The sequence below is a fragment of the Meriones unguiculatus genome, chromosome 3, assembly GCF_030254825.1.
Source record: "Meriones unguiculatus strain TT.TT164.6M chromosome 3, Bangor_MerUng_6.1, whole genome shotgun sequence".
In the NCBI taxonomy this organism is placed as follows: Eukaryota; Metazoa; Chordata; class Mammalia; order Rodentia; family Muridae; genus Meriones; species Meriones unguiculatus.
The window spans coordinates 48,174,793-48,197,627 of NC_083351.1; the positions used below are offsets into that span (position 1 = coordinate 48,174,793).

The window sequence follows — 22,835 nt, forward strand, 5'->3', positions numbered from 1 at the left end:
ACCACTGAGTTTTAGGTGCATATCCGCTTCTTTCCATTGCTGCCTATCAGTATTCTAACCACAGAGCATGTTTAATAGTCACTGAACCAAATTTGACAAAGACAACATGATGAGGCAATATCCTAAAAGCAAGTTGTGCACTGAGAAAGCTGTATGAAGAGTGACAAAACGAGAAACTCAAATCCACAGAACTATTACAACATCTCATCTCCAAGTAAGACTGAATTTTGCTGCCTCCTCAACCATGTCATTTGGTGGGTGATTTTTGAACCATTGTCTTTTCCTTTGATTTCTCTAGCAGACTCTCATTTCTGGTACATTTCCAATCACCTGGAACCTCTTAGAATTTATTTATCATTAAATGCCTACAACTGCCTTCACATCCATCGCACGAAGGAACGACTTTGAAATTTCTTCTGTGAGGTGTGTGTTTTTTTAACCTCCATGATGAAAGAAAATGTTTTCTCTAGAGTCTCCTGCTGTGAAGAACAAGAAAAATGTGGAAAAGGCTGCGTATTTTAGTAGCAAGAATCTATTTATCTGTGTCTGTTGGAATTCATTCCCAAGTCAACAGAATGTGAGAATTCATCTTCTCACATCTAATACTATTCTAACAAAAACTAAGTTGATGATTTCTAAGTTCCATGAAGTCCTTCCTACTAACCTGTGTGAGATTCAAGAAAAAGGTTCAGGCTAATTAATGAATGAGGATTGAAGTTTGTCTGAGAGAGGGGCATGTAGTAAAGCAAAGTTCCAAAAAGCAGAAGAAAATGATTTATTTTGGGCCAGGAAAACATTCACTTAGTACTTTATAACTCCGAGGAAGACTGTGTAAAATTGCTTTTAGCACTGCTCTTATTTCGGACTGATGAACCGAGATGAGGATAAGGACCCTTTACCCCAGTACTTCTCAACCTCCTAATGCCGTGACCCTTTAATCCAGTTCCTCATGTTGTGGTGACCTCCAAGCATAAAATGATTATCATTGCTACTTCATAGCTATAATGTTGCTACTGTAATGTTATGAATCATGATGTCAATATATCATATGCATGATATCTGATATCCGACCCCTTCTAAGGGTTGTTCAACCCTCAAAGGGGTTGTGATCCACAGGTTGAGAACTGCTGCTCTACCCCAGAGTATGGTACCTATGTATACTGCATATTTTTCATTTTGTTTTTTGAGACGGGGTTTCTCCATATGGTCCTGGTTGTTCTGGAACTCCCCCTGTAGACCAGGTTGGCCTTGATCTCATAGATCTGCCTGCTTCTGTCTCCCAAATGCTAAGATAAAGCTATGTGCCACCATACCTGGCTGTATACTGAATGTTTCAAGCTAAAGGAATTTGAGAGCATTGAAGAAGCAGGCAGGTCTCTGAACCTTCCTAGCTCTCTTTCTCTCACAGTGGGTCTTAAGATTGTAAGAGACATGTCCATTTTGCTACACAGAGGAAAGTGGCACCCCTGAAGACATTGGGGCACAGGGGACAATGCAAACAGAACCTGGCAACATTCCTAGTTTATTCCACTAAGTCATACTTTCTTTGTCCCTTCATACTTCTACATAGCCACTCACTGCATAATCAAATTTAGCATGACACACACATTTCCTAGTTCTGTTTTTTTTTTTTTTTTTTTGTGTGTGTGTGTGTCTTCATTTCTAAAGGCTCCTGTGCCACATAAAATTTGCATGAAGGAAATGAGTATGATTGTCTCTTGTCAATTTTTTTTTTTTTTATATAAGAGCCTTGACCAAAGAAACTTTTCTCCCATTACTGCTAGGCACAAAATCCATCCAGTTTCTTGTCAGAGCATGTAAGCCTCTACCTTTGCATTCCGAGATGCTTCTTGAGTGGAGATATTCCGTGCGAGTCCTGGGCGGACAAAGCTTGCACTCGAGCTGCCCTTCTTCATCTTGGTAGGATCCCATCAGGCAGCTTTCACAGGTGGTATGCTCCCGAGAGTAATAGGTTCCCAGGGGGCAGTTGACTGTGGAGAAAACAGCCAGGAAATTCAAATCCCACAGCCATAGCACTCTTTGGTTCCTTTTCCCATGAAGCATGCTTCTAGGTACTATTGCTAACATGTTAAATTTTAGGTCAGAGTTTTTTGCCCACGGTGAGGACTGCTGCTGGCAGACCTTCCCGAAATACACTTATAGAAACCAATAGTAATATATTTTTTTAAAAGAAGGTGATGTCGTTTTGTTTTGTTAACAGTGTTCTTTGCTTTCCAGAAGCCTTTCAGCTTCATGGGTTTCCATTTATTAATTGTTAATCTTAGAGTCTGAGCTGTTGCTGTTCTTCTGTTTAGAAAGCTGTCTCCTGTGTTCAAGAGTTCAAGGCTCTTCCCCACCTTTTCTTCTGATAAATTTAGTGTGCCTGGGATAATGTTGAGGTCTTAGATCCACTTGGACTTTAGTTTGGTGCAGGGTGATAAATATGGATCTATTCGCATTTTCTACATGTAGACATCCAATTAGACCAGCACCATTTGTGGAAGATGCTGTCTTTTTTTCCACTGTATGGTTTTGGCTCCTTTGTAAAAAATTAAGTACCTGAACACTATGAATAGAATAAAGTGACAATCTACAGACTGGGAAAAGATCTTCACCAACCCTACATCCAGCAGAGGGCTAATATACAAAATATATACAGAACTCAAGAAATTAAACTCCAACAAACCAAATAATCCAATTAAAAAGGGGTAAAGTACTAAACAGAGGAATGTGGAATGGTGGGGAAACATTTATAGAAATGTTCAACATCCTTAGTCATTAAGGAAATGCAAATCAAAACAACTCTGAGATTCTATTTTACACCCATCAAAATGGCTAAGATAAAAAAAAAAACTCAAGTGACTGCACATGCTGGTGAGGGTTTGGAGAAGGGGGAACACTCCTCCATTGCCGTGGGACTGAAAACTAGTACAACCACTTTGGAAATGAATCTGGTGCTTTCTCAGATGATTTGGAATAGTGCTACCTCAAGATCCTGTCGTACCACTCCTGGGTATATACCCTAAAGATGCTCTACCATACAACAAGGACATTTGCTCAAGTATGGTCATAGCAGCTTTATTCATAGTAGCCAGAATCTGGAAACAGCCTAGATGTCCCTCAACAGAAGAATGGGTAAAGAAACTGTGGTACATCTACACAACAGAATACTACTCAGCTAGTAAAAACAAGGAAATCATGAAATTTGCAGGCAAATGGATGGAACTGGAAAAGACCATCCTGAGTGAGGTAACCCAGAATCCAAAAGACAGGCATGGTATACACTCACTTATAAGCAGATACTAGCCATGTAATACTGGATAATCATACTACAATCCACAAACCCAAAGATGCTAAATAATAAGGAAGAGCATAGGGAAGATACCTAATTCTCATTCAGAAGGGCAAATTAGAATAGACACCAGAGAGATTGAAGAGAATGGGAGCCTACTATATATTTCCTCTGAAAGACTCCCCCCCCCCCCCCAGCAGGGGATCAAAGCAGATGCTGAGACTCACAGCCAAACTTTGGGCAGACCACAGGGAGCTGAAGAAAAGAGTAGGGAAATAGAAGGACCTGGATGGGACATGAGTTCCATAAGAAGACCAACAGAGCCAACAAATCTGGGCCCATGAGAGCCTGCAGAGACTGATGCGCCAAACAAGGATCATGCATGGAGAGAACCTAGACCCCCCACTCAGAAGTAGCCTATAGGCAGCTCAGTCTCCATGTGAGTTCCCTAGGAAGGGGAGCAGAGGCTGTCTCTGATGTGGACCACATTGCCTGCTCTTTGATTACTTTCATCTGGTGGTGGTGGAGGTGGGGTTATCTTGCCAGGCCACAGAGGAAGAGGATGCAGACAGTCCTAATGAGACTTGATAGGCTGGGATCAGATGGTAGGGAAGAAGGGCTTTGCCTTACTAAGAGATAGGGGAGGGGAATAAGCAGGAAGAAGAAGGGAGGGTGGGACCTGGAGGAGATGAGGGAGGTGGGCTACAATTGGGATATAAAGTGAATAAATTTAAATTAAAAAAGAAAGTCCAAAGGTTAAAAAAAGGAAGATGCATACATTTTATTGACTAATCTTAGGGTTGATATGCTAGGGCTTTGAATAATGGAGGAAAGATTTAGTAAACCATAGCATTATGGAAAATACAGTTAACAACAAAAAATGGCCAGAAGAGGTTTAAACAAGGTTAAAACAATGGCTATTTATTTGAACTTCTGACAGCTTTGTGATACTGAAAATATTTTCTAAATTTATTTTTCTACATGCACCCCACATAAAACTAAACTGTGTCCATTGCAGGGTAATTTCTAGAGACACAAGTCAGATCAACACAGCAAGGCTAACAGATGAGGGAGGTCCTTGGCCGTGCTTAGAGGAATCTTTGCCCGTTGAGGCTGTGTTTCAGGCATCCTCTGATCTAAGGACTCCGAGGCAACAGGCACACTTTAGAATGTGCAGTGACATGGACATTCTGAGGTCCAATAGAATGTTAGACTCACTGAGCAGGATGTTATCAAAGTTAGCATTCTAGAGACACCTGAACGTCATACCAGGTGAACTGCAGATGCTAATGAGTTTGACTATTACCTGGGTACTTATTAAAAACGAATCCCACATTCTCTACCCTTAAAACGCCAGATGCATTAGTTCTTGGGTGGGCCCTGGGCTCTGACAAACCACAGCACTTTGATCTGGCACAGGTTGTCTGACGACCCCACTGAGATAGGATAAACGATGGTCAAGAGGATTCCTGATTCTTCTTAGAGAGAAAAAAATCCAGAATAGCCTCATAATAACAGCTTTGAATGATTTTTTTTGTCACTAGGGAAAGCATAAACAAGCTATAGGAGTGGTGGCAAGAACTGTTGAAGGAGGTTTCCAGAACAGGATACAAGAGCCATGACTTAACAGAGACTAACATGAAATTTATGTCATTTTACTGTGTTTGGTATATGTGTGTGTCTCGTGTGTGTGTGTGTGTGTGTGTGTGTGTGTGTATTCGTGTGTGCATGCCAGTGGAGGTGAGAAGAGGGAATCAGAATGGCTGGAGTGGGAGTTACAGCGGTTGTGAGCTGCTGGGGATGTGGGAACTAAAGTCTGGTCTACTACAATAACAGCAAGTGATCTTAAGCTGAACCACGTCTCCAGTAGCACAATGAGGCTTAAAGAGCTAGAAATAAAAATAAGATTTCTTACTCTTATATACAATACTTTGCTTGCCCTCAACAGTGGTGTCTGCTCAGGCTTTTGAGACAGTACAGTGTAGTAACAACCACACGACAATGCAAAATCAAAATTTCGTATCAGTGCTCTTTACACACACACTTGGAAAATGTCTGTACCCAGCTCATTTGACCCAGTGCACAGTGAACCGCTGGGTCCCAGGAGAATCTTACCACACATGCGTCCCCTCAGAACAGAGCCTGGTCTGCAGAAGAGAAAAGCCTTTTCTGTTTCTAGGGAATTGCTGTCAGCCACTACCACTTCGGAGGCAAGCTGGAAAGAATACATGGGCTCTTTATTCAAAGTGCTTTTCAGGCGATTTGTGATTGTTTCCAATGTCTTAATAAGTCGCTGCTGATTTTCCAATTCAAGAGTATCATTTCTTTCCTCTGGCAGTGGCACACTAGCTGAGATAAAGACACATTAAAATTAAACATGTGTACACACACACACACACACACACGCATGCACGCACACACACGCACACACAGGTGTTAGGTACTAATAATAACAAGGTGTTAGGTACTACAATAATTATTACTTGTTCCCCACAATGAAATTATAACTTAAAATCCTTCAGGAAAGAATAATTTAGAGTAAAGTCAACCAGTTTTCACTAAATAAGTCACACATGGGTGGTTAAGAACAAAATATGTTTGCTTGAATCCTTTTCTTATGTGCAGGGTTAACATCACCTGCTGAGAGAATTCATCATGACACGATGAATTATTATTCTGTATTCTTGCATCTTAGTTCATCCTGTCAACCTGAAAGCTAAGCAGGGTGCTTGCCTACTGCAAGGACCAGGAAACAGATCTGTGACACTAAACAGTAAAGCAACGACCATGCTTAGTTGGCCGTGCTCTCTACTTATCATTCCCAGGGTTATTTCCTAATAAATATTAGGCATGACATATTTCAAAAATAGCTTTTCAACCTCAAATTTCACCTCATATGACTTGGGAAAATAGAACATTTATTCTTACCTGTGATGTTAAAAATCAGCTGAATTTTGGGGTCAGACAACGGAACAGTTCTTTTAATCCGTGCTGATCTGCCTTTGCCCACACCTGTGGGAGTTTCTTGTACAACATCCAGAAAGTGATCATAGGAATAATCCAGCCTGTTACCTGCACCCCAGCCTCCTGGTCCTGATGAGAATTGGGCAGAGAAACAAGTGGTCAGACAGGTGCATCGTCCTCCACGTTTAAGTTATAATTTCATAAGTCAAACTACCCCAACCATTCTCTCATTTACCCCTGGCGTACATGTGGGTTTGGCCCATAGCTTTATGTTATCATACTGGGGGAATTTTGCATTTAATTTAGAGACCAAAACCCATTTGCCTATGAAACTATCCAGGATTTGTAGCATCTTTAAGTTACCAGGTAATTATACTCGCTGTTGAGGAACTGGGGAGTGGTGCAGGATTCCAGTCAATTCCTACTTCTCTTCTGTACCTTCCTCCAACTTAAACGTGGCTTTATAAGTTTAATCAGTACAATCAGATTTTCTTTTGTAAATATTCAGAATATCTTCCTCATATATTTACTTCTGGGCTGTAATTAAAGCCCAGAAGTAAATATATGAGGCTTATATAAAGATAGGAAAGCTGGCAAAGCAGCCCAGAAGTGAAAGTTTGTATCACTGGAGAGGACATGATATGTGTGATTTCTGATCTGCCCTTGATGCCACTGTGATTAACAGCCAGACACCAGATTTTCACTTCATGCCGTGTGATGTATGATTGTATAACCTCAGCCAAATTGCTTCATCTTCCTGAACCCCTATTTCTTCATTGGAGATAATGAGCCTGACCTCATAGCTGTAATAAGAGGAGACAATTTATATGCACTGCCTGGCTTAATACCTGACTCATTACTAAACCTCAGCGTGTCTGAATTAAGTGGTGTTTACGTTCTGGTCTTTAAATAGTAGGTTGTGTTTCTAAGACCTGTTCACTTAGGTAAACTCTCTTCAGAGATTTGTTGGCTTTCTGTATGGATTTTAAAAGTTTGGATCAATATTTTTGTAATTTCAGTTACATAGTTTCCCACAAATGCTATGTTGCAAATTGTGGAAAATTGATTTATCAACTTCAAAAATCTTTGATAAAAAATTTTGGTCTACTTGGGAAAACCCTCAAAATTTTGGTTAGCTATAGTATTAGATTGTTTTAATGACTTGATTTTATAACCTGGGTGAGAAATATGAATATTCCCCATTTATAACTATTTTGAACCAATGGCTAATTGCAAGGCCAATGGAATGCCATATAAAAATTATTGCTGGCAGAACCACTTAGCGTCACCCAAGGAGAATACTGGGAATTTCTACTGAACACAGTTTTATGTTCAAAAGAGAAAAAAAAAAAAAAGAAAAAGAAAAAGAAAAAAAAATCATTCTTGAAGTACTTGTCTGTGACTGCCAAGATCACATCCTATAATAGGTCACTTTTAAAATTTTGCCATCACCATGTGACTTTCATCTTGTAGTGCTTTCATTATTATTTTCAAGTGACTTATTTCCTACGAAAATTTAAGATATCCATAATGAATTATCACACGATCAGATTATATAGCCATCCTAAAATACTTGATGAATAGATTAATAGAAGTTAAATTTTCTTTTTCTGTGTTCTACCACTCTTATGGACTAATTTTATTTTGGTGATCTATCTTGCAAGCCAGCACTGCTAAGTAATGTAATTACCAATTGCAAAGCCATTTTCATAGTCATAATTATATTCAATGCAGTATTTTTTGGTCAGGTCCTCCAGTCTGCAGTCAATGTCATCAGCATCACTACAAAAGGATGGGACCTGCAAATGAAGATGGAGAGAACACAGAAATCATACCCTTTGTGTCCTTGGTGAGCCCTTGGCTCCCATGGACCTCACATCTCCATCAACAGGAGGGGAGAGAGGGCTCTTTATGTTTCTAGAACTCTACATGTTATGAGAAATCCCCTCCCTCCCTCCTTCCCTCCCTCTTACATATAGCCTCTCACTGTCTCAGACCACCAGAATTAAATTCATACTTTTAAATCTCCATTTATGTCACCCATCAGAGGAATCCCAGGACTCTTGGGCTATCTCTGACTTGAGACTACCTCGGTATAGATTCTTTAACCTCCTTTATAACACTTTTGTCTCACCATCCTCTAGCCTTCCAGCTCTGCTCTGTGTATAAGAAAAATTGTTAAAGCTGTATTTTCCCTATGCTTTCTTCACCTTCGCCATAAATGAAACTCAACTTCATAGATTTCTGGACTACTTTAAGGAAAATGATTCTGGATACATTAAAAGTCCAGGTCTTCTGAGCAGGTCTAGAAGTGGAACTATCACCCTTATGCTTCCTTTCTCTTTCCAGGTCATCACGTTCCCTCTGCCTTCTTGAAGCTCACAAGTTGTCAGCCCCAACCTCACTTCCCTTTAGCAGTCATGTCATGAACAAACAACCTTCCTACACCGTCATTCCCATTCTCATCTCTTTAGTCCTCTTCTCAAACAGGACACCTGCTGGTGAGGTTTCCCATGTTCTGCACTGTTTTATTCTGCAGCACTCACCACCTAGCATGCTGTGTGTTTCCTTTGTAATTGGGTTGTTGCTCATCTATTCATTAGGCTGTGAAGTCTACATGTACATAAAGCTTGCCCAGGTTTATCCCAGAGAACATCGATGCTGACCAAATGTTAACTAAATGAGTGGATATTTAATATCACATTCTGATCTATTTTTACCATCTTTAACCTATTACAGATTGTTTTAGAAAAAAGAAGGTCACTATCCCAAATGGGGGTCACTTTTACACAGTTTTCAATGCAAGCTCTAGTTATTATTTGAGGAATAGTTCATTAGTTTGAGCTAGGGTGTAATACTGTGAGTGCATCATTTTCCCTTACAGTGTAGACCCGTAGCTCCCACTGACCAGAGGAACACAGTCTTTCCTCCATTTGTTGGCAATGATGACCATGATTTTCCATCAGGAATTGGGTTCTACTGACTTAATTTAAGTAAAACAGTTTAAAACAAGGGCTTATTAAGTATATGACAGTTAACATTTCCATGACAACACTTGGCAAGCAGCACTTTAAAATGTTTATTAGCATACCAACAAATCTCCACCTACTCAGGCAGAGAAAAGCATGTTTCCTGCCTTCTAGACATTTGATTCAGTTAAATGCATTGCACTGATGTTCTGAGACCTAAACAAAAATGCGTAAAACATAAAATCCTTTTGAATGGGGGTGCAACTCAAGTGGTGGAGTGCTTGCCTGCCATTCATGAAGTCCGGAAACAATCTCCGGTAACACATATTGTATGTGGTGGTACATAGCTGTCATCCAGCGGTTCTCACCTTCTTAACGCTGTGACACTTTAATACAGTTCCTCATGTTGTGGTGACCCCCCAAGCGTAAAATTATTTTCATTGCTACTTCATAGCTGTAATTTTGCTACTCTTATGAATCATAATACAAGCAGATAGTCTTAGGTAACTTCTGTGTAAGTGTCATTCAATCCCCAAAGAGGTCACAACTCAAAGGTTGAGAACCACTGCAGTGTAAGCCTGTCACTAGGGAAGTGGGGACAGGAGGACAGCAGTTCAAGGCAATCCTTGGCTACATAGTGAGTTTGAGGCCAGGGTGGGCTACATGAGACCCTCTCTAAAAACCCAAACTGAAACCCAAAATGCAACAGAAAAAGAGACAATCTTTTAATGTTCATCTAGTTCATATAATAAAATAACTTATAAGCTTGGACATTTTTGGGAGGGGTCAGACTTTAAATAATAAAACAAGTATTTTTAAACCACAAAGACCATAACTTTTAAAAATTTTCTGATTCAGAAAGTTTGTGAACGGAGTTAAAATTTATCTCAGAAGTCTAAATTCAATAAGTAATTCTAAATACAAATTTGGATCCCAAAGAAAGATATGTTCAGGAGTGGAAATTTCAGTTGCAAGAGACCCACAGAAGTTAAGAGAGCCTTAAAAGTGTCCTTCAAAACATGATGCACAGCCAAAAACTCCCATACCATTTTTCCTAGAGTAGTCTCAAATGCTGCAGAAAATTTCTTAAACAGTTCCATGTCATCACAGCGAGTGGCTTTGTACAGCATCTCAAAGGACTTGAACCCATGGTTTGCGAAACGTTTTACTGGAAAAGTTTAGACAAAACAGTTTCAATTGGGTAGAGTTTCTACACAAATTTAATTTCTTTCCTTTATCTTCTTCCTCTCCCTCCTCTTGCCTTTCCTTCTTCCCCTCTTACTTCCTTCCTGCCTTCCTTCCCTTTGTTGTTCTTGTGCTAGGTAAGTGCTCTATCACTGAGTTATATTTCTAGCCCAGAGATTTAGCTTTCTATGAAAAAATCTGAAATTCAAAAATTCAATCCTTAAAGAGGACTAAATCTACAAAGAATCATGACACATGAATGATAATACTATAGTGAGGGCTAATGCATGCTAACCTAAAGAACATTTCAAAGTTGAATATTTTTTTTGATTCTTACATAAATTATAAGATTGTTTTTGTAGTGAGAGATGTCAGTGAAGGACAGTTTCCAGGCATCCATTATCCACAAAAAATCCACAGCAAGAGGCACTGGGCCTGCTCCTGGGATGGGTTAGCTTTGATCTCGTGTTCTGTAATTTCCAGTCTTACGAGAACAGGAGCACTGGGGAGAATAAGAGATCCTTTGATCTGGATGACATCAAAGGTATTTACATTTATGTACGTTTTTATTATGTGTTTGTATTTTCAACTAACAGATGTTGAAATGTTTTAACTAGTATGTGCAGTCATAACCCCTGAAAGTAACTTCCAGGAAGGCAACTTTGTTCTTGTAGTGAAAGTTTGCATTGTGGATGCTAGTCTAGGATGTAGCGTGCCCAGGGGCTGATTGCTAGCACCTCCACACTCCATCCTACCCCACACTCTGGATCTAAGTCAAATCTGAAGATACCATACCACATCTACATTGGATATTAAGTTACCCAAGTTCTTTTAATAAGAAACTTCAGACTGAGAAGTCCATGCTCACCAACTTCTTCAAGCATTTTTTGGTAAATCATGAGCAGACCAAAATAGTTCTGCCTTTCTATAGTAACCCATTCTCTAGCAAGACTCTGGTGGCTAATATTTTAAACCACACATATTTCTGATTCAGAACACCTTTCCCACTAATTTTCCTTGCAAGACACATTTTTTAAGTAGCACATAGAAAGGCACAAGGTGGTACACTTTAAAAGGTGCAGAACTGAAACTTACCGGCACAGTCTGGCCATTCAGTAGAATATGGGGGTCTCCAGATCCCATTTTCAAAAGCACAGTAGTACTTTTCCGTAGATCCCTCTGTGAAATCATAGCCCTCCCGGCAACTCAGGCTACAGTTCACTCCAACGCTATCCCGGGTACAGATGAAGTCCCCATTTACAGGGGTGAAGGGGACCTCACAGGGAGAACCTGTGTCAAAATAACACTGGATTATTCAATTGTAGTTGTAGGAGCAGCACAGTCCAGGAATTCAAGCTGAGTGAAGAAGAGTACTCCTGTCTCTCACACCCTAGGAACACTTTACCAAGGGTCCTCAGGAGGGGAGAGTGGAGCTGACTAGTTTGGTTCCTGCCTTGTGGGCAGACATTGAAATGCTGTACCCATGTGCAGTTAGGAGTTCTGCCCATTTTATAAGAAGGTAAAAGTATATCTGACCTTACACTATTGTTTCTGGCATAATTTCTTGAATAAAAATAAATCATTGGTTAACGTTATGTGGCATAGGCTTTTTGGGATCTTTAAGGCAACACTATGCTATCTTGGGGTGGGAGAAGTTCATGAAGACAGCAGGCATGATGGTAAACCTTGACTATGAGCTTGACCCTGTTGAGTGTTGCCTATAGGATTAGTAAAGCACCTCTCCCATCCTGCTGGGATTCACTGAAGGAGTTTCCAGAGGTGCCTGTCAAGTGGGATGGTCTTCAATAGGAGAAGGACCTGCCCTGAATGTGGGCAATTCTGTCCATTAGGCTAGGAGATGGGGTAGGATAAAAGGAAAAAAGAGAAAACCAGCAGGTGTGCCCACTTCCTGAAAAAGTGCTGAACAATCTGTGTTACTCCTGATGCGAGACTCCAGAATCTTTCAGACTTTTAGCCTTCCAGTGATGCTCCAAGGACATTCATCACTGGACTGAGATGCCATCATGAGGATAAAGGATGCAACCTCCAGGCTTCTAACTTCGTGGACAGAGCAGCAATTGGGTTCTCTGCATCAACAGTGTGCAGAAACCATGGCTGAGCTCTCCAGCCCATATCATCTACGGCAGCTCAGCAAATCCTGTTATAACTGGTGTTTTTTCCTTCTAGGGTAATCTAGTTAACACAGGAATTAAAGGCTACCCTCATGGAAGATATATCACAACGTCAAAGGTGAAAACTGGATGCTTGCAATCTGTCAGCCTTTCAACTCGAAAATTCAGAGCTCACAGCCCCCACAAAATATAAGACTATAGTGATCACATATAGCACATATTAGCTAGGCTGGGGAAGGGTCTGGTGAAGAGAATACCTTTTATGACAACGTGGATGTCACAGGTTCTGTTGTTGCCTGAGGGGTCGGTGGCTGTATACCACACTACAGTTTCCCCATGTGGAAACAGGTCTCCTTGTGTGTGACTGCTGGTAATGACCAATTCAGCTCCTACAGAGGGAAAAAGGGATGTGAGTTGCACGGCTCCACAGTTATGTCATTAGCTTTTCATCTGATGTGGTTTCGTTTTCTATTTATGCAAATTGGCTGAGCAATCCACTCGGCATGATTTGTCTACTACTAGAGAATAAAAAGATTCAATATTTAGGCTGTATCACAGAAGTAAAAGACTCAAAAATCTTATTAAATTAGGGAATGTTGTTAAACAAAGTATTTTTCTTTGATGCAGTCTGTTGGGACATTGGTGGTTTACGAAATCGATCCAATTTCCCTTTCTGTTTTAGGGAATGTTTTGAAATGAACTTCAGTTACATTTACTCAGGTTTTCCCCCACATTCCTATGACCTTTTGTAATTTATTCAGCTAATGGTTGGGAATGAGTGCAAATACACAGAATTGGACCAGGATGCCAGTAGAAATTGTTATATATTCTCAGGGCATTATAGGCTCAATTTAGTAAAGTCATTAAAATCTGAAAGTTCAAAACCTAGCAAATGTTTACTCAATGCCCAGTGAATAATGGATGAAGAGAAAGCCCAATAGCTCAGCAAGGTGCCAATGTTAAATTATACAAGCAAGAAAACACACCACTTAGTGCTATTTCTCATTCTTCTTAGCTGTTATTTCTTTTGCTATTCGAAGAAGCTTTTAGGAGTAAAATCTGGCCAGTGTTACCCAGCCAACAAGATCATGCGTCCTCACCAGAGTTGTCTGAGAACTGAGGCTCATCCCAGTTGGCAGGGTGTTCCTTCTCTAAGACCTGGATTGGAGGTGGAGATCGGCACCAATCTATGACAGGTGGTTCCACATCTGCAGAACACAGAATCAGACAGAGAAATCATGACCACTTTTTAGACAACCGTAACCAGCCTGGCAGAAATGAAGCTATCTCAAGGAGACTCCCAGTCAGACTATCAGACTGTTGAAACAACAGTCCCCAAATGTTCCCGGGTAATCTCATGCTGGGAGAAGGAAAAGGGGCCAGGCAGGGTAGAGCTTGTCTCCTAGAAAGATATTTTGTACAGCTCTGTAACACCTTAGATCACCTTACACAACGAGACTGAAACCCAGACAATGATGGGTCAGTGGTGGGTGGGGCCTCACACTGCAGTGGACTGCTTCAAAGGTCACGTCCTAGGCCCGTCACTTAATCTTTAACCTGAAGACAGACTTGGTGGTTCTCTGGATCTCTTTATCTCTCTTCCCAAAGTGGCCACAATGAATACATCTCTTTTTTTTTTTTTTTTTTATGAGTTGCATTATTGATCTGACTCTTGGTTTATTGAGGATGGATTGCCAAACCTGGGCTGAGTCATAGACTGTGATCTTCAAGTTTGATGAACTTTCTGAGCATTAGAATTCAGGTTTATGGGTGGTGTGCTGGTGAGGTTTAAATGTGACTTGATGCAACCTAGAATCATCTGAGAAAGCCTGTGGGGACTGTGTCAATTGCTGATTGAAGTAGGAAGACTCACTCTAACTGTAGGTGGTATCATTCCCTGGGCAGGGGTCCTGAGCTGTGTAAGAATGAAGAAAGCTAGCTGAGCACAAGCAAGCAAACAGGCAGCACAACTATATTTGTTTCTCTCTGCTCTGGACTGTAGATGTGATGTGACTAGCTACTTTGAGTTCCTGCCTCAACTTCCCCTCAGTGATCAACTGTTACCTGGAATTGTACTCCAAATAAATATCTAAGTTGCTTTTGATCAGAGTGTTTTATCACAATAACAGAAGTGTGCCTAGAATAGGTGGGTTTGAGAGGGACTGGGAAAGCCATGTTTTAAAGTACTGGTTGAATGGGTGATATAAATATCTTCTGATACATATATATCTGATAGTATTCTGAAATTATACAGGAAGGAATTTCAATCTGATTATAGATTTTACATATTAAAAGTGTACTGAATTACACACCTTTGAAGTCTGAAGGAGAGAGTACAAGTTACTATTTTAATTTTTTATGTGAGGACAAAGGCCAGACAAACTTAAAGAACTTCCTTGAGGTCGTTAAGTTAACAACTTGTAGTCATAGCACCAAGGCCAAGGCATTTGGCTCTGTACATGAAAACACATTCTGAAGCCAAATGACTTGTACCCAAAAGAATGCATGTATTTCTGTCTTAACCCGTTTTACAAGTAGATGCTCAATTTTTGTCTTTCTCGCTTACTTGCTATTTCATAAGTATAGTAACTTATGGGCTTAATGCTTCCCAGGTTGTCACCTGTGTTCAGTGGAGTCCCTTTCGGTCACAGTTAAGTCTCCACTGAATAGCAGAGCACCTGGCCCTTAGCAGGTGCTCAAAACAATCAGGTAATAAGGCAGAGAAGGAAGAATGCTCCCGGCAAGTCAGTGCTCTTTGAGAACACTGAATCAAGTCAACTCATGGTTAACCATTGCATTCTGAAAGCAGTCATCATTCACTCCAACAAAATTATGAATCAGTCTTCCAAGATCGTCTAAGCTTATCTGGTTAGCTGAACATTTGAAAACTGAATTGTAGGAACAGGAGAAAACTAAGACTTAATTAATTGCTGCTTGCTGCAAGCAGGGCAGCACTCCCAAATGCCAGCAACAGTATCCCTTCTCGCCTCGCAGCTCTCTGACCCACCCGCACCCAGAAGACAAGGAGAAATATATAGGCTTGGTACCATTTTCTGTCTCTATTCTCACTATTATCTCTCTCCCTGTTCTCTCCTTTCTCTTTTAGAGTTTGGAAATTCAGCTAATTACCACCTAGACAACCAAGTACACATTTTCTATTTCACCATCCTGAAAGACTCATACTTCCTAGGAAAGACTCATACTTGGCCAACTCTTAAATCATATTTCTCTGTTTGATAAATAAATAAATAATAAAGCCAGATAAAAGAGTCTGTTTTTCATACTGTTAATGCCTGTGTTTAAAACAACATGGAAAAAGCAGCTAGAAAACTAAATACTAGAAAGTTAGTTAGATTGACTTGATTTTACTTGAGTCCCTTGTTTTTACCTAAACTTGTAACTGGCCATTATTAGGCCAGTTTGAGATACATTCACTATTTTAAGCAGCTGTATAAATTTCATAGAATAAAACAAATTGGAAGTATTAAATTTAAACACAATGAAAATAGATCCATAATAACCAGAGTGAAATGTAGGGGCTGGCGATATGGCTCAGTAGTTAAGACCACTTGTTGTTCTTTCAGAGGCCCTGGGTTTGGTTTTCAGTATCCACTTGGTGATTTACAACCATCTTTAACTTAACTTTTTAGGAAATATGATGTCCTAGCACAACGTCCTATGACATCAGGTACTTGTATCGTGCACATACATATATACAGTCAAACACTCATACATGTAAAAATATATACAACAAAATTGGATATGTTATTATCTAGTTTTTACAAAGATCTTAATGTGTATCAGGCTTTCATTCTATGATTTATGTATCATAATTAAAATCCCACAATAACTTACTAAAGGAAGCACATTTTCATCATACTTTTGGATGAACGAATGGGGTAAGTATCTGGTCACAGTGCTATTGGTTATGATGATGGAGAGAGTAGATGAACTTTACACAACTTGATAACTTATTGGATTTGGTGATGGAGGAGGAGTCAAAGATGACTTCCTGGTTTCTGCTCTGTAGCTCTGAAGTTGACAGCATCATTTTTCTGGGCTGGAAATCTCTTAGTACTGCATGAGTCTGTGATGGCTGTGGCACAACCACATGGAAAAGTCTTTTGTTTTCCTCCTTTGTCCTTTTTAGACAGTTTCCTCCTGTAGCTCTGGCCAGCCTGGAACATCTGTGTAGCTATGTGATTCTCATGTCTTAGCCTCCCATGAGCTGGGATTACATACAGGCATGAGCCATCATGCTGCATCCTAGAAGGGTTTTAATAAGTAGGGTTGGAGTTCAGAAAATAGATCCAAGTTGGAGATAGATAGGTGGAGGTTGTCAGTCAACAGAACCACACAGGAAATCCACAGATAAAGAATAGAGGTCTACAGCTAGAAGCTCGGGTGCTCACCAACATTTAAGAATTAATGAAGAAACAAAGGTCTAGGCAAAAGAAAAGGAAAAGGTAAGATAAACGGTATGTGTGTGGGGTTGTACCCAAGAAAGACAGGTTGCAGAGAAGCTAGGGGAGAAGAAAATGTTGGCAAGAAAGAGGCAGCTAATAAAATAAACTCTGAGGAAAAGTCATGTAAAATAATTGCTGAAAAGGGTGTTGCCAGAGTGCACTTGATATTTAGAATGTCGGATGACTTTTAAATGCCTTCTTTATGTTCTGTGAAAAGTACAATTCCTTTCAGAAAAAATATGCTATATGATAGCATGTTTTATAATAAACATTATAACCTTTGACATGTGTAAAGTGTTTTTTCTAGTTTGATATTTATGTTATGTTAAAAAGTTAAATGACACATGAGTAAAAGCACTTGCACAGTACTTTAAAATTATATTTGTTTTACATTAGATTTAAAAAGTCAAATAAGCTTGGAGATCCTCTTCTGAAGTGATTTGATAAACATTTGTATGTATTTGATGGTGCCTATAAAAAAAAAACAATTATGAGACTCAGATGGTCAATATTCAGTACTAGGTCTAGAGAGGATGATAGGAATGCCAGTTGAGAGTCACAACAGAGATTGTTAGTGACTTTAAGAATGAATGGCAGGTAAGAAGAGAGAGATAGCAGCCATCTGGAACTTTCCAAAGAGCTCATTTGGGAAGAAATAGACATGGTGACAGTTACAGGATATGTAAGGCTCCATTGAGAGAAAGAGGTTTGTAGGGTTTCAATGCCAGGGGGCAGAACCTGGGCAGAGGACAGTGTTCAACACAAAGGGATTGTCTTTTGTAAACCATCCGCATGATTTGGAGACTTACCAATAACCCGGATGTAGAAAGTGCAGCTGGCTTGGTTACTGGATGAGTCAGTTGCTGTGTAGGTGATGGCCACTTCTCCAATTGGGAAGAGGTAAGGTGGGCTAAAGGCTGGATGGACCTGGATTGACACCTTATGGAGACAAATATTTGGTAACGTCAGTAGTACATTCATTTTCTTTTGACTTATGTATGATTGGCAAAAAAATAAGATGATACAGTATTTCATAAAGAGAAAAGGAAAAACGGAGCAAAACTTTGTGGTGTATTTTTCTGACTACTCTTTCACAGTTTATAGAGGTGGCAGACATATTGTCCCTTATGTTTTAAGCACAATACTGTAGAACGCTTTAATACTCTGTGTGAGCTTCAAAACTTAAAATGCCTTTAAAAATATGTATGTATGTATGTATGTATGTATGTGCTGTATCTGCATGTACACCTGCCTGCCAGAAAAGGGCATCAGATCCCAGTATAGATGGTGGTGAGCTACTATGTGGTTCCTGGGAATTGAACTTAGGACCTGTGGAAGAGCAGACAGTGCTCTTAACCACTGAGCCATCTCTCCAGCCCCCTTAGGATGACTTTTAAATAATGCCATCATGTTCTGTACAAACATAATTTCTTTCAGAAAAATATGCTGAAGAACTTTTACATTACATTTACAAGTTTTACTCTTCTAAACAGTTTAAACACCAACTTAAACACATTTTTACTATTTGCTTTCAATAATGTCTTCATGCATAATTTGACTCAGAATATAAATATTTTATTGATAGGTAATAAAAAAATTTCTTTCCTAAAATATGGTAACAATCTGCATTTCTATTGTCTGGTACTATGATGTCGGTGTCAAGAGTCCTCAGATCTATACTAAATATCCTGAATTTTGCTAATTGAAAAGAATGGTGCTGGCTCTTGTTTTAGTCATGTTTTGGGGATATTTGTGTGGTGCTGTGGATCAAAACTGGGGTCTCATACATGCTAGGCAAAACCCTCTGACACTTCTACATCCCAACCCCAGTTTCTTTGTTTTCAGGAAGGATTACATTCTCATGTTTCCATAATAGTGCAATATATTCTTTCTTCCCTGTTCGCTTGAAAATTGTGATATAATAAAAACTACATTAGCATGCTATATAATAAACATTGAAACCTTTGACAAGTTTAAAGTATTTTTTCTGAGTCTGTTATTTGTTGTTAGCCCAAGACATTAAATGCTACGCGAGTAAAATTACATATACAGTAAAATATACTTATTTTCTATTAGATTTGTAAAATATTTCAAGTACGCTTGGAGAGCCCTTAATGAAGTGATTTGATAAGCATTTGTATGTATTTGGTGGTACCTTTAAAAAAAACAGTTAAGAGACTCAGATGGTCAGCCTTCAGTCATAGCTCTTGGAGGGCATGCATAGGAGTGGCTCCTCCCATGGGAGTGAATGGCAGTTGAGGGTGGCTGAGCGTCAGCAAATCTTTATCTTCGGTGCTGTAGCCACTAGTGAGTTGTCCACATTATAGTGGACCCCTAACACCCAGACCCACAGTGGGTGAGTGGAACTGGTCAAACCCAGTAGCTCACAAAACAATGATTGCTGGGACAAAACACTGCAAACTGGACAGGGAGCTCTAGGAAACAGGTTTTATGAGTGGTCGCCCATGCTGCAGTAGGCTTTCTGGTCACACGGCTGCCTGTGAGTCACTAAAACTCCAATAAATTCATCCACCAAGCTAGAAATCTTCTTTCGGTCTGTCATTGGTGTCCTATTTGGGGGTGAATAGGTGTTAATGCTCACATCTTCTCAGGAAAAGTCACAGGACATTCATGGAAAAGAAAACAAGTAGAAGAAAACTGTGAGCTAAAGAAACTAAGGCATGGCTGCAGATATTATAAAAAGGGCTCTTAGGCTCTGAGTCTCCACATCTGTTTGGATCAGCTGCTGGGTGGAACCTCTCAGAGCCTATGTTAGCACTCCTGACTGTGAGCGTAGCAGAGTATCGTTAATTGAGACTAACAGCCAAATATTCAGCAAAGTTCAGGGAATAGTGGGAGGAAAGGGAAAAGGACCCGGAAGTGACAGGTGCTCCACAAGAAAAACAACAGAGCCAACTAACCAGGAGCTCCCTTACGAGGGAACCCACATGAATACTGAGCTGCCCATCTGCTACATCTGTGTAAGAGGCCTAGGTCCAGGTCATGATTGAGATGTGAAGTGAATAAATAAATTATTTAATTAAAAAAAATTAAAAGGACTCTTGATGTACCAGGCAAAAGGCAATGAAGAGCAACCAGTACCCAAGAAAATCTTAGACAATTTCATGGATAGTGAAAAATTTCCACAAGACTCAGGTAGATAAGGTTCATGTAGAAGTTGGGGGCACATCACCTTCTAGCAAGCTCTCTTTGTCATTAAATGCTAGTCTGGAGTAAGACAGATCACGGACATGTGGAAGTTTTAGGAGTTTTTTGCAGGCAGGAGGCAAATGCTCCAGGTAATGCGCGTAGTGACTGAGTAAGGAAGCCGTGCTGCTTAGAAGGAAAAATGTTCCTATAAGTTCAGGTATTTGAACACTTGGTTCCTAGTAGTCACTGTATGGGGAAGTGGTGCAAACTTCCTGGAGGAAGTACATCACTGGGAGTGGGCTTTGAGAGTTCACATGCTCACCCACTTCCTAGTCACTCCCCACTTTGTGTTTGTTGTTGAAGATGTGACCAATCAGCTTCTGCCATGGCTGCAGCGTGCTGTCATACCTCCCCACCATAATGGATTCTTATCCCTGAAATTATAAGCGCCAAATAAGCTATTTTCCCATAAGTTGCATTGGTCATGTTTTATCACAGCAACAGAAAAGTAACCAAAATAGATGCTAATCATGAATTAGCCTTGGCTCCTACTTTGGCTTCTATTTTGAAGGCTAAAGGGAACGAAACACAGATCGAGCCATTCTGCCTTTACTCCATCTTAGATACATTCTTTACGGATTAAGAATTTGTGAGCTGTATCCCTGCCACATCTCTAGCTCCCCTTCCAACAAAACATCTCTCTCTAGCCAGAACTGGGACTAGTGCTCCTTTCCTAAGGACTGTGGTAATTAAGCAGTGTTCATTTAGATAATAAAAGATAGACTTCTTACCTCAAAATCAATTCGTTAATAATGTCTATAGAATCCCTTTGCTATATAATGAAACAGTCACTGGTGCCAGAGGACAAAGGCATTGTTGGGTTGCCATGAATCTTCCAATTGTGCCAACTCTGACTCTAGGGAAGCTCAAGCAGGGTGGAGTGGGAGTACAGAATAAATGCAAGAGCATCCCGAAGCTGACGTTCCAATCCACCAGCTCAGCTCTGGGCTGCAGCAGGGTAAAGCTTTGAAGTGTGTATAAGATTCAAATTTTTATTTGGAGAGTGAGATTCTTCTTTTTTAAACCTTGAAAGTGGATCTTAATCACAGAAAGAAGTTGTTTTCATATCCCAGGGGAACCAAGCTCGTGACTGGGGGGACCAAGCTCGTGACTGGGGGAACCAAGCTCGTGACTGGGGGAACCAAGCTCGTGACTGGGGGAAAACAGTTATTTTCTATTGGTATCTGTCCCAGTTGAGTTTGTCCAGGTTGAGTCGTACAATTATAGTTTTGATCGCATTGTACCTATTTTAGCATCCTACTTTCCCATCAGTAAACCTCTCTTTTTGAAATTGTCCTAAAGAATGATCAGAGAGAAAAGCAACAGTCTAGAAAAAGGTCCTTGCAGAAGCCTCCTTTGTTCCTTCTCTCTTTTACCCACTTTGAGTTTGTATTTTGTTGTGCATTGTTACAGTAAGTTCTGAAACTGCCTTGCCTCGCTCTCTTTTTATTATTCCACATTGCAGAAAAGCCACTTCAACTTTACCTGTGTTACTGGTTCTGAAGATGGTAACGTAACCGTGTAGATTAATCCTGCTACACTGACTGATCACCAATCTCAAGCCAGCCCCCAACACTGTCGAATAACCATGATGTATTTCTCTGGTTGGCCCACTCCTCGTCTTTCTTTTCAAACTTCCAGAATCTCCCTTCCCCATCTGTCTGTCTCTGTCTCTCTCTTGTCTCTCTGTCTCTGTCTTGGTCTCTCTGTCTCTCTCCTACCTGACAGAGTAACAGTGACTTGTTTGGGAGTCAAGAGTCAGGCAATGGAAATGATTTGTACTCAGCTGCATGAGTTGAGTGTAAGGATGCAAGAAGTGACTGGGACAAACAAGCAACATTGAAAAAAGTCCCATCATCGATTCTCCTGGCAACAAGGGAATAAAAGACATTGATGTATCGGTACAGCCCTTGAGACCCAGCCTAAGAGCAGGTAGTGAAAACAGAGACATGTTTTCTGCTTCCTATTGATGCTGGCTGGGCTGACTTTTCTCACAAACTAACAGATACATGATTTCTGCATCTGTGTACACACAGGTGCTACACTTCCTGCAATGTCTCATCGGGTCCTAAAACACACCTCTTTGTGTTCTTCCTAACGCTCGCTATTGATGAAGATGGCGCATGTTTGTATGTTTACTAGAAAGTAAGCATATCATGCCTCAGGGCACCTCTTCACATTTAGTTCTAGAGGTCAGAATTTTAAAAGCTACTTTGAATGTAAATCTATTCAACACAAATTACCAGAACTATCACTATTGTTTTACTTCCCACCCTGAATATATCCTGTCTGGAAGAGCTTACACATATTTATATGCAGCTGTGAAAGCAAAATGCTGTTTCACGATATCTTCCTACATCTGGACACAGTGTAGCTATAACAGGAAACTGCATTCCTAATTCCTAACTGAACCTCTTCCCTAGCACCTGCTGGTTGGTCAACTGTAGCCAGGAGAGTACATATAATGTTAAAATACCAAATAAGGCTGGATTTAGGAAAACAGTATGAAATATCAACATCCTGTCCTTCAGATTGGTCAATATGTAATCCTTTGGGGTCTATCATTTAAAAGATATGTTCATGACTAGGAATCAAGGTTGATTCCATATCTTTCTTT

At 40.2% G+C, this 22,835-nt stretch overlaps 1 protein-coding gene across 1 annotated transcript in view; it reads right to left on the reverse strand.

Annotated features, from left to right (window-relative positions):
* Svep1 (sushi, von Willebrand factor type A, EGF and pentraxin domain containing 1) overlaps positions 1-22,835 on the reverse strand; it is a 191,394-nt gene that overhangs the window by 80,900 nt on the left and 87,659 nt on the right. Inside the window, exons 9-17 of the mRNA XM_060379952.1 lie at positions 17,818-17,947; positions 13,643-13,750; positions 12,800-12,931; positions 11,506-11,700; positions 10,272-10,393; positions 7,947-8,055; positions 6,221-6,385; positions 5,408-5,641; positions 1,830-1,991 (exon numbers count right to left, since the gene is read on the reverse strand). Coding sequence (XP_060235935.1) covers positions 1,830-1,991; positions 5,408-5,641; positions 6,221-6,385; positions 7,947-8,055; positions 10,272-10,393; positions 11,506-11,700; positions 12,800-12,931; positions 13,643-13,750; positions 17,818-17,947 — 1,357 coding nt within the window. The remainder of the gene's footprint in view (positions 1-1,829; positions 1,992-5,407; positions 5,642-6,220; positions 6,386-7,946; positions 8,056-10,271; positions 10,394-11,505; positions 11,701-12,799; positions 12,932-13,642; positions 13,751-17,817; positions 17,948-22,835) is intronic.